Source organism: Squalius cephalus (assembly GCF_949319135.1).
Source record: "Squalius cephalus genome assembly, chromosome: 3".
Classification (NCBI taxonomy): domain Eukaryota; kingdom Metazoa; phylum Chordata; class Actinopteri; order Cypriniformes; family Leuciscidae; genus Squalius; species Squalius cephalus.
Genome location: NC_137124.1, coordinates 46,141,734 through 46,157,077, shown reverse-complemented (window position 1 = coordinate 46,157,077; position 15,344 = coordinate 46,141,734). Strand labels below are relative to the sequence as shown.

Genomic DNA, 15,344 nt, shown 5'->3' with positions numbered 1-15,344 from the left:
GTTTTTCTGTCAGGAATTTAAATTATACCTCGAGATCCGGACTTCCTGCACGACGACTGTTTGCTGAAGATTACGCCTCCGTTCAAAGCAAAAGTTGAGGGACAGTCAAATTCTGTCAATTCGATGCACATTTAGAAGAAAAAAAAGGTGCCGCCGTTCCGACTTTGGCACGGATATTTCCGGATTACCATAAAATAGGCTTTGTCTAGACGCAACTCAACTCAGCAGAGAATGGAGTGTTTTCCGTCGCTGTCATCTGTTATGATCGGGGCAGCTTTTCACTGGATTTGCCAGAGTTCCTCTAGTTCCGCTATGGGAATCAGTTTGCATTGGAACGGCACAGAAACAGACATTTGAAAGAAAGAACAGCTGTTGGACTTTCCCTCCATGACATAACAGTTTTCCTGCTTCTATTGAGACATTCATCTATCCTCACTGTAAAAGATGAATCTTTAAATTCATCTATAGCCTACAACATCGACTATACAACATCAACTAAACTAAGATCCAAAGAATCCAAAAAGAATCCAAAAAGAATCCAAAAAGAGGCACTAATGATTCACAAATAAAATACCTAATTCAAAAGGCAAAATTAAATATTATATGAGAAGTTTTATTTGCTGTTCATTTTCTGCAACCCCATCACCACAACATGTGGAATGAATACAGTTTTTAAACTCTTATTTGTGTGATTTTTTTATTTATTTATTTATTTATTTATTTGTTGTCACTAAATATATTTGCAGACAAAATTTTGGCAATAGAAGGAACAATAACAGGGTTGCTTTAGGCCAGAGGTCTTCAACCCTGTTCCTGGGGAAGATTATATGCTTCTGCACAAATGAATATCACACCAATGTGATTTTCAAGTGACTCCAAAGAGCATGATTAGCCAGTTCAGGTGTGTTTGATTAGGATGGGTCCACAGAAGCAGGGTTGAAAACCTCTGCTTTAGGGGCTGTTTAGACGACACCGTTTTCATCTAAAAACGTACATCTTTTTATGCGTTTTGGCCATTAATTTACACGACAATGTTGTTTTGGGTGCTCGAAAACGCAAACTTTTGAAAACAGGTTTCAAAGTGCAAGTTTTTGAATATGGTCTCAGTGTAAACAACAAAAAACGCGAATCTCTAAAGACAATGACATCATTCACATGCATATTACGTGTTCAATCTATAGTGTTTCATCGTCATCTAATGGCCTGGCAGAGTAATACAGCATTTTTAGTTGTTTATGCGGATCTGTGTGAATGGGGATCATTTTGACAATGGTGTCGTCTGTACATGGAAAAATCAAAGGAAAAACTTCTCAGTTTTAAGCATATCATTGTCGTGTAAACGTACCCTCAGACGTCACTGAGTCTAGCTAGTTTGGGGCCAAATGGTGGTTACGTATAAACTTATCCCACAATCATTTCCTTTACAGGGTTGATGGTTGAGTTTGATGGTAACATTTTTCAATAAGGTTAAATTTCTTAACAAAAAATGAAAAATACATTTATTAACCTTATTTAATGTTAATTTTAACATTTTCTAATACATGATTCAAATGATCTAAATAATTGTATAGTGTTACCATATATACCCACCTTCCTGGGTGTCAAACGATGTCATTTGTGAAAATGCAATTGAGATGATGACAAAATATGGGGCAATACTGAATATTAGGTTTTTCATAACTAAAATTACTTTATAATAAATAAAGTTCATAATATAATGAATAACTTTATTCCATAGACTATACAACATTATAAACCGTTTTATGATTTAGAATAACTGTTGGACAAGTCGAGACCTCTGAGGTGAGACAAGCCAAAATCATATATATACTGTATATATATATATATATATATATATATATATACACTGTATATATATGTATACTGTGTGTACACACACACACACACAGTATACATATACATATAAAATGATGGGGTCAGTGCCTCTGGGTCTTTAACATCAGATGACGCTACAGGAAAGTGCTGATGATATTCACTGGCTGACTGTGTGAGTGGATGTCAAATGGACACCAGGTCACAGCACATTGAACTAAATGAATTCAGTTAATCTCTCTGATGTTTCTCCATCCCTGGAGTCAAATTGTGACGCTAATATTCCCCCTTAGGGTCATTTAAAACCCTTTCAGTTTTCTCCATGTCTAGTGGCACTTCACTTTTCCAGAACTCTCCTCTTTATCCCACTCATATACTCATCCTGCATCCTGCAACCAAAAGCTGTTTCCATCACACATCATTTGCTTCGATGCTCAATTTTAGACTAAATTTCCTGTCTTTAACAAAGCTGTGCACATTTTTTGCAATGTAATATGTTTAAATTAATTAAATTATGTCATCTAATGTTCCAATGCTGGTGTTATTTGTTCCAAAAAGAACAATATGACTTATGCACTATATTTCAAGTCTTCTGAAGTCATGATTTTATGTGTGAGAAACAGACCCAAATTTAAGTATTTTACTCATTATTTCCCCCTCTCCTGAAGCATATGTGCACCAAGTTTGTTGTCACTTATGTTTAAATGTGTCTTAATATATACACAGATATGGTCACGTATGGAAAAGAGCAGCTTGAACATTCTGCTAAACATCTCACATGTGTTATGGAGAATAAATGATGACCGAGTGATCATTTTCAGGGGTTTTTTGAGGCAAGATATTTTGCTGTGTGTTGAAATGTATTGGTGCTACCAGCAACATTTGAGGTTTTCCCAGATTTTTTGTTTACTGTGATGTATAATGCATTGTGCCTGTGACCTTGTTGGCAAATATCGGCCTGCAATTCCCACCCTGTGAAAGGGCCGAACACATTGGTCCCAGTTCAGTGGGTGCATTCATGAATAAGACATGACCCATATTCCCACACAACACAGAACGGCCGATTGAACGGCATGTTTTTAGGGGAAGAAAAGTATGTCGGGGCTTAACTGAGGCAAAGGTGCTTTAATGCTAAGCTTGTTTTTGACGCTGGTGTAGTCTGCCACAGCGTGATATCTTACGGCGGAATACGTATTAGTTTTGTGTCATTATTCATGCTCAAACGATGCTGCTTGCCCACTGGCTGAATCTGCAGTAATTACTACAACTCTGATTCCTTCATTTATATTAATGTTTAAATATTTGTTTAGGGCTTTCTGTTCATAATTATAACATTTCCATCCAAACCGTCATTCCACGTGAGGCTCGAAGAGAGAGCAGGGTGTTTTAAATAGCATGCTACCATCTACTCATACTATGTTTGCAGTACATATACTGGTCCAGAATGTAAGTTTGCTGTACGCACTGAACGTCAGATGAGTTACGGCAGACTATAGCAGCTCTCTGTGTGCAATACTGAATAACACACTGTATTGTGCTCAACTTGACCTTCCATTCCAGTGTGAAGAACGAGTCGGAAGTCATTTTTAATCTTCCTTGACTCATTTTTGGATTGGACAGCCTGAGTTAAGACATTTTGCATACAATTTGCTAAAGGTAAAATAATCATTTTTATTTCCACGATGATTAATTCACACGTGATCTTAATATATAAATAATTTTGAAGAATACATTTCTTTGGTTTTAACACCTTGAATTGTAATTAATATCTGTTTTCTCTAGGTTGTTGGGTAAAAGTTCAGATGCAGAATGGGAAATAAAAAAATATATATATTCTTTGAAGTATATAACAAACATTATTCTGTCATTCCGTGTCAAATCAACCAAATTTCGGAAACTTCCCTGGCCCAAATTTTTAATTATTGTTATTTGTTATTTTTTAAATTAAATCAAAGCTATATGCAAATGTATATGATAAACCTAATAAAAGTGACGAAAGCACGTACAATTACTAAGACTAAACTAAAATCAAACCTGAAAAAAAAAAGTTAATTAAAAAAATAAAAAAATAAAAAAACTATAGAAGCAGTGATATAATGACACAATCTTGATTAAAATCATTGTGTATTTGTAACAGGAACAACTTTGGCAATTTTCTTTCTTTTATACAGTATTGAACTGAATATTGTGATGAATGTTGCACCTGCTGGCGTATGTTTCTCAGACCCACAGATGGCAGGGAGATCTGTGAGTTATGAAGGACATGTTATGTTGTGTGTTCTGTAACATTCCCCTCAGTCTCCCCTGCTGTTCACATCATATCTTTACAAACAGGCAGTATAGACTACAGTGTGCACTGTGCCATATGCAGTGAGCACTGGGCCTGTATTCTGAACATATCCAGAGAGATTTGCAGACTTTCCCCCTGATTGAGTTCTGCTGTGCTGCAGTGTGTGTGTGTGTGTGTGTGTGTGTGTGTGTGTGTGTGTGTGTGTGTGTGTTCTAAGCGACGCGCCACTATTGTGTTGCAGGTTTTATCAGGCCTGAGCTGCAAACAGAAATACTCTCCCTCCAACAACAGATGTGGCCACAAAGGAGCTAGAAGGAGGGAGAAAATAAGAGAAAGTAGAGGAAAAATGTTTTGCCAATAACCATGCAAATATTTGGAGGTGGAAAGCATAATCTTCTCTCCCATTTCTTCCATTTTAGGTCGGTGGGTTCTTCCTCAGACCAAACTACCAGATTAGTAACTGCGTTTCATAATTCCATTAAAAGATAAGTCAGGTAAAAGCCTTTCAGAACACAGAGACATTGGATTTAAATGGTGAAGCCTGCAGTTTCACTGTAAAACAGAGCATTTTCACTCCGTTTTCTCCACACGGGCCCTGCCACATCCTTACAGGGCAACTTTGTAAAAATGTTGTAAATGTAGCATAAAATTAGAGTTATATTGATGATGCTGAAGCTAGCGAGTGGGAAAGCCCGTTCGCTAATTAGAATATTAATCAACCCCTTTAAAAAGCTCCAAGGTCAGTGAGAGCTGAAGGAGCTTTTACAGTTTTCAGGCTCCATCCATGGGAGGCTTTTCTAGAAATAAAATGCAGGCACAGACGGTGCTGTTTGCTGCATTGGCCAAATACTCTAGCTAAAACCAAAACACACAGTACTGGACATGTTTTATGATTTTGAAATAAGTATCTTATACTCACCAAGGCTGAATTTATTCGATAAAAATGTAATAAAAACAATAATATTGTGAAATATTATTACAATTTAAAATAACTTTAATTTTAATAGATTTTAAAATGTAATTTATTCCTGTGATGCAAAGCTGTTTTTAGCAGCCAAAACACCAGCCTTTAAAGTAGAAGAGGAAGTATGTTTTCTTGAGCAGCAAATCAGCATATTAGAATGTTAACTGAAGGATCATCTGACACTGAAAACTAGAGTAACGATGCAGAAAAATCAGCTTTGACATCACAGTGTCACAACTCCTGCTCTGGACTCTTGTTTTAGGTTTAGGTTTTTTACTGTTTCCTGTTTAGTTTATAGTCGGTTTGTAGTTTTCTTTGTTAATTAGTTTCATTTATTTGTTCTCATGTGTTTTTGTTATGCTTGTTTGCCCTTCATGCCTGTCCATATTTAAGTTTTAAGTTTTTGGCTGTGTCCGAAATCGTATACTATCTTGTGTAGATAATTATTTTGAATAAGTAAGTGCTGTATATGTTCTATAAAAAATATCTTCTATATAGTAAGAAGTGTTTGTAGTATGAATGTAATCCTGACATGCTACATTCATCATGTTGTTGTTGTCATGTGACCTACAGCATCAGTTGCATCACTTCACTGCCATTCACAAATACTGTATGTACACTTCAGAATCAGTGGTAGGTTATCCAGGTACTTTTTGTCTACTCTTTTATGAGTACTGTGAATTCGGACTACTTCTTTTGTCACATACAGTAGGTAGTCAACCAGAATGCCTATTACAGCCACGCAAACCACAGCGGCAAAAATAAACCAGTCACATTTCAAAGTCATTCACGAAATGACCGCCAGGTGGCGCAAAGGGATATTGTGCAAAACAGCAGCAATTGCCGCATTTTTAAATGTAAGTGCATTTTTTTTGTGTGTGTGTAAAAAAAAAAATAAAAAAAAATAATGCTTAATTCACAAATCGCACCCTGGTTGTAAGGATCCAAAGATCCCTGTGGAATATAATATTGAGTTGAACATTTTGTTCATGACAACAAATGAACATGCGTTTGAAGATTGTATTTAGTTTTGCTTTGAACAAGCTGGCTCAAACCAAAGGAGCGTTTTAATTCTTCAATTATTGAAATAATGAAATATTTAGTTAATAAACTTTTATGACAGAAATATGACAGTTTACAGAAATGTATGACAGTTTACAATGTAAACTGTCCTGACACTTTATTTAAACCTTGAAATGTGCGATGGGGTTTCAGACTTAATTAATTTTAGTGTTCTTTTACATTTTCATTGGTTTTTATATTGAAAGGAATACTATTTAGTTAGTCTGTTATTTTTTTATAGCCAAGTCAACAAAATCAGTCTTTTTCTGATTTGTTCAATGTATGGATCTGTTTTGAAAATTTTCTTTCGTTGCTATGGCCGGGTATCACTGTCAGTCATCTCAATTTCGTGAATGATTTACAAAACAATAATTTAACAGATTAAAAACGAGCTTCATCATCTTCATTTTCTGGTGCGATCGGCTGATAATCTTCCTTCATCAGTTTTGTCGTCTGTGCAGCGGCTCTACTGGAATGTAGCAAATTTATGTTGCAATGTGTAAAATGACAATTAATAATAATATTAATAAAAATGACAGGAAAACACAACAGATCAAATCAAACACAACAAAGCTCCAAAAAGTGTTTCGAATCAATAAATTAACATTTCAAAAGTTTTTATTTTTGACAAATATTAAAGGTCCCGTATTATGCCCCTTTTCACAAGATGTAAAATAAGTCTCTGATGTCCCCAGAGTGTGTATGTGAAGTTTTAGCTCAAAATACCCAACAGATCATTTTTTACAGCATGTTTAAATTGTCATTTTTTGGGGCTCAGAAAAACGCGCTGTTTTAGTGTGTGCCCTTTAAATGCAAATAATCTGCTGCTGGACGACCCAGGGGGCGGAGCTTCATGAGCTCGCGCTCAGTCTGTCAGGACAATTTCATCTCACGGAATGATGATAATATCAGAAACTCTCAGTAACGGTGTTCATTTCGAGTCGGACAATAATGCCTACAGAGTCAGAGTGCTGTATAGAGATGGAACAGGTATAGTTTAGTAGTTTAATTACGGTTATAACATATTTGTCATCTGCTTGTATGTATCCACTATTAATAGCCTACAAGTCTGCTGTTTCGGACCAGGTCCGAATGATGATCAAACATATGCTGATGAGTTTAATAAAGTTTATTGTACATCACACAAAAGATGAAGCGTCAGTTCACTTCAGAAAATCACCGTAAGAGCTGAGTAAACACAGTAAGTTATAAGAAGTGCGCAAGTACATAAACGAATTTCGGTAGAGTTGAGGGAGCATTTTCTTTAAAGGGGGGGTACAATGGTGTTTCATGTATTCAGAGTTGTTTACAGTGTTAAAGAGATAGATTCTCATGCTAAACATGGGCAAAGTTTTAAAAAAATATTTTGGACGAATAACGGAGAATTTCTATGCTGAAAATCTTACTTCCGGGTTGGTACAAGTTTCGGCTGGTTTTTTTTAGATCGTGGATCTAATGACGTAGATCAGAGTGCAACTCCTTATATGAGCATTTCTCTCGGAAAAGCTCGCCCGCGAGCACGTCGACTAGAGGAGAGCGAGACCGCGCACATCAACGCGCTTCAACAGGAAATCATCGGCAGCGCTGCATAGGATTTGTTCAAGAATGTCTCCAAAAAAGTGTGTTTTTGGATGTGAGGGAAAGCTTACCGTGTCCAGCTTTCCAAAGAACCCAGTGTTACAGGAACAGTGGATGCAGTTTGTTTTTCTGGGGCAGCAACGGAGTGTAGGAAGTGCGGTTAGTGTTCTGGTCATTTCAGTGACGAATGTTTTATTAACAAGGCTCAGGTCGACGCTGGATTTGCAAATCGTTTGCTATTAAAACGTGGAGCGGTCCCAGTGATAAAAGACCCCATTCATGTAAGTACAACTGGATCAGATTTCTGTCTTTTGCTGGAAATCAAGAACTACCGCTTGACTCTATAGCTCCGCCTCCAGGACCTCGGCTTTTTCCGGAGAGAATCGGAAAGCTGTATTTTTCTTTTATAAATTTAATAAAACTAAACAATTTTTTGAGATATTAAGGATGCACTACTACTCTATAGGTACTCAAGATTAACATGAGATTAGGTGAAACTGTGCATGTTATGTACCCTTTAAAAACAAAATAACTGCACCTCGTCTTGGCTGCCTCAGATTTCGGGAGTAAATAGAGAGAGCTATGTGGATTAATACATCCAGCCACACAACACCTACAACGCTTGGGAGACATTCTCGTCAGTGCAGCAGCTGTGAACGCGATCAGGGCTGGTCTATGTTGAAACGGCAGTGTCTGTCAACACTCGTGGGCGGGGCCTGTGCTGTAGTGACGTCACTAAAGCCGCATTCTGAAAACAGGTCGTTGGGAGACAGTGCTGATGATTTATGGGGATTAATAAAAAAGGAGTGAGTGGATTTTTATGGCTGGTTGTGTACACACACTGCCAACACACATTTATGTCCAAACAGCATGCAAAACTGAATTTTGCATAATACAGGACCTTTAAACTAGAGACAAAATTATGAAGATGGTAGAGCTGAGATTTGATCTCGGAACGCTTGAAGCTCCGCGAGGCCAGAGCTATCGTCTGAACGCTGTATAGAGATTGAGCTTAACGTCTTATGCTCATGCAAAGCCTCAATGATGTAGCCTAATATTTTTCTATTGCAATGTTCTATGTTGAAATGTTTTCATTATTTATTAAAGAAAATTATGCTAATCATAACAACCTACTGTAAGCCTATTTAATTCTTAATAAAGAATGCTAAAACACAATTGCTGCCGACTAGCATCAGTTAGCAAGTCCTGATCAATGTTTTAACTTCACGATCATTTAGTTTAATTTATTTCACTGTTATGTTTCAGTTAATAAATCTACTGACAAATTAAAATAACACGAAATATAAGACACATAACCTATTGACATGCATAACCTTTCTAAATTATAGAAAAATTGGACACACAATGTTTACGTTTAGCATACAGTACTTTGCTTAAATTTGATGCAATAATAGAAGCCTACATTTGTTTCAGTTCTAAATTTGTACTGTAATTTCAGTATTATGATTATGAATTCATTTAACTACAATGTTTCACTTGAATTTATCTGCAACAGCTCTTAATCGCTCTCAATGAGCCGCGACGCTAGAGTTCTCAACGGGCCTGAAAATTACAACCCGACCCGAACCGGCCCGTGGCTTTTAAAGCCCGGACCCGATGTAACCCGACACTTCAACATGAATTATCTGCCCGAACCCGGCCCGCGGCCCGACGATAATTATTATTTTTTTCTCATACACGTATTATCATGACCAGCAGACGGGAATTCAAATCAACCTGTAATGTTCACGCCTTTTAACAATATAAACAATACAAACAACTTTCCAGACCTCTGATTTTCCCACTCCTGTAGTAGCGACGGTGAATTCACCTGCGGCAAGTTTACTTTTCACCAACTCCATCTTCTTCTCTCCAGGCTAAAGGCGTGCACACAGCAGCGTCAGGTCTGCCCCCGCCCCTCTCCATGATGCACGTTGCACGCAGCAGCCAGACTTTACGGTGAACAGCAGCGATGATTAATAAATGTTTTTTTTTTTTTTTTTTCACTGAGCGGAAAAGATTAAGCCCGAGGTCCGACCCGACCCGAGTCATTTGCTTATATTTTCGACCCGAACCCGGCCCGAACCCGCGGGTCCCGTCGGGTTTGTCGGGCCGACCCGACCCGTTGAGAACTCTACGCGACGCAGCGGCAGATTACGCAATAGAGAGAATAAACTGACACTTTTCAAAGTCTGTGATTGTAGCGCCTCATAGCTGTAAAAGGCAGCAAATACACACCCGCAATTTTCCCGCGGTGGTAGAAGTATTATTCTGGTTGAGTACCAACTGTACAGTTTTTTTTTTTTTTTGCCAAATATACAGTAGGCAAGTATGTGATTTCAGATGCAGCCCTTGTGCTTTCCTTTCAGTGTTTGGTGTTTAGTGTTGTGTTTTTGTGCATGTATCACATGCCTTCTTTTCAGTACTGCCTTTCCCTGTGTTTGGATTTACTCTGTGTTTTGCCTGTGTTTGCTGTTGCCTGTTATTTTTTGTTAATAAATATGTTACACTGCATTAGGATCCAATTCTGAAATCACCAGCATTGCACACATACATAAATCATATTATTTAATATTGTAATCATATTTTACAATATCACTGTTTTTACTATATTTTTCATCAAATAAATGCAACCTTTGTAAGCATTAAAAAAAATATTCCAATTATTCCAAACTTTTTACCGGCAGTGTACTCACTGCAGAAACATACAAACAGACAAAAAGAACAAATAGACAAAACACGTACCTGTGAGGGCTGGAAGGCAATGAGAGAGCAAAGGTTAGCGAGTGTTATTCGTCATAGACCTACCACGTAAAACAGTGAGTCGTGTTGTGGCGCTCGTCTCCCCAACACTGTTGGAGGCGACGCATTCGTAAATGGCTTCATCGCGCGGCGTCCGCAGCGGCTGGATTCTCAGCACTGAGCCTGATCCATCATCGAACTCTATAACCTACAGGTGCGAGAGACAAGATATGTTACGAGAGTTTTTTTTGTTCACGATTGACGACAGAGAATCATGCTCACACACACACACACACACACACACACACACACACACACACACACACACACTTCATCCTGACAAATAGCTATGGACAGACAACAGACCATCATTTACTCAACCTGATGCAACAGTATGAACACAGGACACAGAAACACAGAAAGTCTGGTTAAGGTTTTCAGCAAATCTGCGATTTGTTCCCTGGGAAATATTTATAATTGCTGATATGTTGGTGTTTCCTCATTCTGAAGCCCAGTGCAAACTGTTAGATTTATTTGTTTATTTTTATTTTGTGTCCTAAATTATGTATTTTGTGAGTTAATACGATATGAGACTTATGCGATCAGACTGCACGACAGGAATAGTATTTTATGTCAGACTGTACGATAGACAGATTAGCTGAGACTCTGGTCAAGTCTGACTACACTTATAAATGATACGCTTATTCAAGTGTGCTATTAGTATACTTCTTTTAAACTACAAACAAGAGAGTTATTTTCCATCTACCTTTATATGTACTTATTAGAGATATACTTTTTTCATTAAGTCACTTTATTTAATACATAAATCATTAGCATAAATCCACTGGTTGTGTACATATAGGAGTTAACTTCAAGTTTACTCAAAAGCACAGTTAGAATACTTGAGATACTAATAGAGACAAGGTAGTATACTTGCATTAAATAAGTTAAACAAGTAAAGTGTATGATGTTACGTTCATTTAAAGAAAACGAATAGTTATAAAAACAAATAGTTTACTGAGTGTACTTCAAAGTGTACTTTCATAAACTAAAAAGTGGGCTATAACTATAGCTAGTAAACTTACAGTTTACTTTCGATGTTCACTTGTAGTATAGTTGAAATATAAAAGTGAAGTTTACTACTGTTACTCCTCAAATACACTTAAAAGTATACTTTTATAAACTAAAAAGTGAGGCACTTCAGTCCCCAGAAGTTTTGAAATAGTTCCCTTCCAAGTATACTACTAGTACACTGATATTGGTATACTTAACTAAATATACTTGAACTTAAGTTTACCTAATAAAATGAACTTAAAGTATATTTCATTTTTGTAAGGGTGGATATCCTTGACACACAAACCCAAATATGCTTTTGTACTAAAGTCTGCAGTGTTTTCTCTGGAAAAGATGGAATTTGTGACCTGCTCAGTCTTTATCTCTAGGTCATTTTTTGTAGTGCTGTCATAACATAAGAAATGGTAAATAAGACATTTATGCTGCATTTCATAAATACTGAATGGTTCTCTCACACTCGCGTCAATAGCAGCTGTGCTCCTATTGCTTCTTCATCTGAAGGTCACCACAACGGGACTGGCACACTAAACTATTGACACTGTCAGAAGAAATCATCAGCTGTCGGTGAGCATGTCACTCTAAAAGAATCAAGACAGTTTTGCCCTGCCACAAAATAAATCTTTTACGATGACTGAAATCTGCCTCAGATGGTAAAACTGTGCTCAAAATGATATGGTGTCCACTGTCCACATCGCCAAGGGCATGTGCAACATTACATTTTTCTTTTGCACTGCAAGTATACTCTGAACTACACTACAAGTGAACTTATAGGTATACAGATAGTTTACTTGTTTTATAGATCTAGTCTACTTTTATTTATTAAATACACACAATTTATTAAAGTACACTCTGAAGTATATTAAAGTACACTTGAAGTGAACTAACATAAGTAACATATAACTTAACTATAGATAGGTACGATCCTGTGTTAGTCACACAAACTCATGCACATCGCTTATTCTTGAAATGTCCACAAACAACATGATTTGTAGAATAAACAAGAAGTAGCAGCCATCAGCATAAGTAGCTAGATATACATTTACATATTTTGTTTCAATTGGAATAAAATCATTCTGATTGATGATAAACATAGTGTTTACATGAACACTAAATAAAGTGATCGAATTGATGTGCTTCAAGCTTCAAATTGGAAAAGTGCAAACTTCACAAATAAACAGAGTTTCCGGTAACACTTAGAATACCGTTCCATCATTAATGAATAATAACTACACAGGAACGAATAAGTAACTCACTATTAGCATTCTAGTAACTACTATTAACTAACAAGAATCTCTGATTAACACATTAGTAAGTAATAGTGCTCAGTAGAATGTGGTAGTTCACTATTAGCTAATCAATAAAAAAATGTCATACCTCACAGAGAACTACTACAGATGTGGCCTTTAAAAATGCGCGTCTCAGAGAGAAGAATGCTGCGAGCACTTCCGAAATTCTGCGGGATCGTGCAGAAGGGGGATTAGATGTTGGACGCAGGAAATAATAAAACCTGTAGATGGCAGTCGAGTTTCATGTGGCCATACTGAGTTGACGAAGTATGACGAATACAATGTTTTCTTTTGCCAGTTACATAAACAGTCACATATTCTTCATAAAAATCTGACTCAAACGCGCATCATTTCTCTTATTTTTTTTTCTGTGTACTTACAGTAGAAGAGACGTGATGTAGGCTATGATAACTGAGTCTTATAACACAATAATTTGCGAAGACCTTTGAAGAGACCGAGATCATTTGCGCATTATCATTATCTAATTTTACATTTAGTTCATTTTTGCATCTTAACGTTTTAAATAGTTTTAACATGGTTGTAATGCGCTTTTCTGCATTACTGTACAGTACTTTTTATATTATCATGTTTCCCTTATAGGCGTCGATTTCGGTGGGGACGGTGGGTATGCACCCACCAGATTTCGTCATGAGTCATTTTGTACCCACCACTTTTAACTTCAGTCCATAATAATTTGACTTTGGGTTCTATTGACCGTTTTCAGTGGTTATGAGGAGCTTAATTAATTTAACCTGAGATGTGCGTTATATCGCCTTTTGATCATTCTTTGTGTTGTCGATTTTTGACACAGTTTCATTATATGTTCATAATAATTTGATTCATAATTATGTCATTTTTTTCTAAAAGTAAAAAAAAAACTTTTCTAAAAGCAATATTCTAAAGAGATACAAAGACAGTGTACGCCACCAGATTTCGTCATGAGTCATTTTGTACCCACTACTTTTAACTTCCGTTGACCGTTTTCAGTGGTTATGAGGAGCAATATGAGAGAGAATTTTTTGTAATCATTGTCTGACACAACAAAAAAAATAATTATAATATTCATTTTATTTTAATTTTCGTGTTCGCATTTATGAGGGGAAAAAACAACGTGTCAGTTTACGGTTATGGACGTGAGCGCTCTAAAAGCGACACTAAAAGACTGCTTTAAAACTTTCACAGAGACCTCAAACAGAACAGCTGCCTTTCTTTAAATTGAATTTCGTTTTGTATTAATTATATCTTAATTTTAATCAGTGTTTCGTGAACCATTTGCCTGGATTTAAGAAGTAAATATAGCAGACAATCACGACATTGGAGGCCCCGGCGATATCTCATAAATGAACCGAAACTCAGCGTGTAATGAACATTCACATTTACAGTGTATTTAGACACATTTAGACGCATTCATAATCATTACTTTTACCGGTTCTTTGTGGCAAGCTTTATGCGTGCGGTCGTGCGCAGTGCGGCTATATTACGTAAACACTCATGATCCATATAAGTAGGCTAATTAAATTAATATAAAGGGGCGATTTGTCCATGAATTACTTAAATGAACAACTAGCCTAGTATACTAGTCGACTAGAAAAAAAAAAAAAAAAAAACCTTTTAGTCGAAAGCAGCCCTTATTCCACATATTTTCGAACCAGGCAACATGACATCTGTGTTGAGCGAGCGACCGGAATGAATAGCGGAGCGGAATATTCAGAAATGCGCTCTCCACTCACGAGCTCTGATCGGAACAAACCCGAACCTCACTGTCTGCTGAACTTGCAGAATCATCAAAATATAATATTTTCTAATGAAGAATTTTAAAACTTTATTGGTGGTAGTTGAGAAGAATTCCTCTTTCCATATCCATATTTCCATATTTCCATAATATAAATGTACATTACTGTTATTCTTATTATATAAGAATAATACGTATTTTTTACAACATTTTTAACATAATAGAGAATATAAGTTTAGCGTGTTGTGTGTATTTCCTAATTATAAGCTTTTGGTGAAATTGCAACAAAACTAAAAGAGTAAAAGTGCATAAAAACATAAAAACATGGCGTCGTCTCAAGAAATATCTGCGTACACACGAAACCACTGAAACCGATTTTAAAACGATGTAGCCTAGTAGGCTATACATACCAGACCAGGCACTGTAATTCTGCCACAGTATACTAAAAACGGAGAAGACTTAAAGCATGCGCATAAACCTTGCGCGCTATACAACAATAATATTAGGCACAGTAGCTTCTTTTTTTCTTTTCTTTTTTTATCAAGAACTTTGTTGAACAATATGAACAACCATAAATGGTCTGGTACAAAATATGAGTCACGATATTCGATAGTTAACGGATGCATAAAGCTTGCCACAAAGAACTGGCAAAAGTAATCATGTGTCAAGTATAGCAAGGAGACATTTTAATTGTTTACTAATAATCTAGTGTTTTATGTGTCAGTCAAAGATGTTGACAATGCTGACTCGTTATCTTCGCAGATATTGTGAACGTGCCTATAG

General features: G+C 36.5%; 1 protein-coding gene across 26 annotated transcripts in view; it reads right to left on the bottom strand.

Annotated features, from left to right (window-relative positions):
• LOC307155595 (receptor-type tyrosine-protein phosphatase delta) overlaps positions 1 to 15,344 on the bottom strand; it is an 846,598-nt gene that overhangs the window by 118,625 nt on the left and 712,629 nt on the right. For all 26 annotated transcript variants that reach the window (XM_079866351.1, XM_079866375.1, XM_079866370.1 and 23 more), the window contains exon 10: positions 10,536 to 10,677. In XM_079866351.1, coding sequence (XP_079722477.1) covers positions 10,536 to 10,677 — 142 coding nt within the window. The remainder of the gene's footprint in view (positions 1 to 10,535; positions 10,678 to 15,344) is intronic.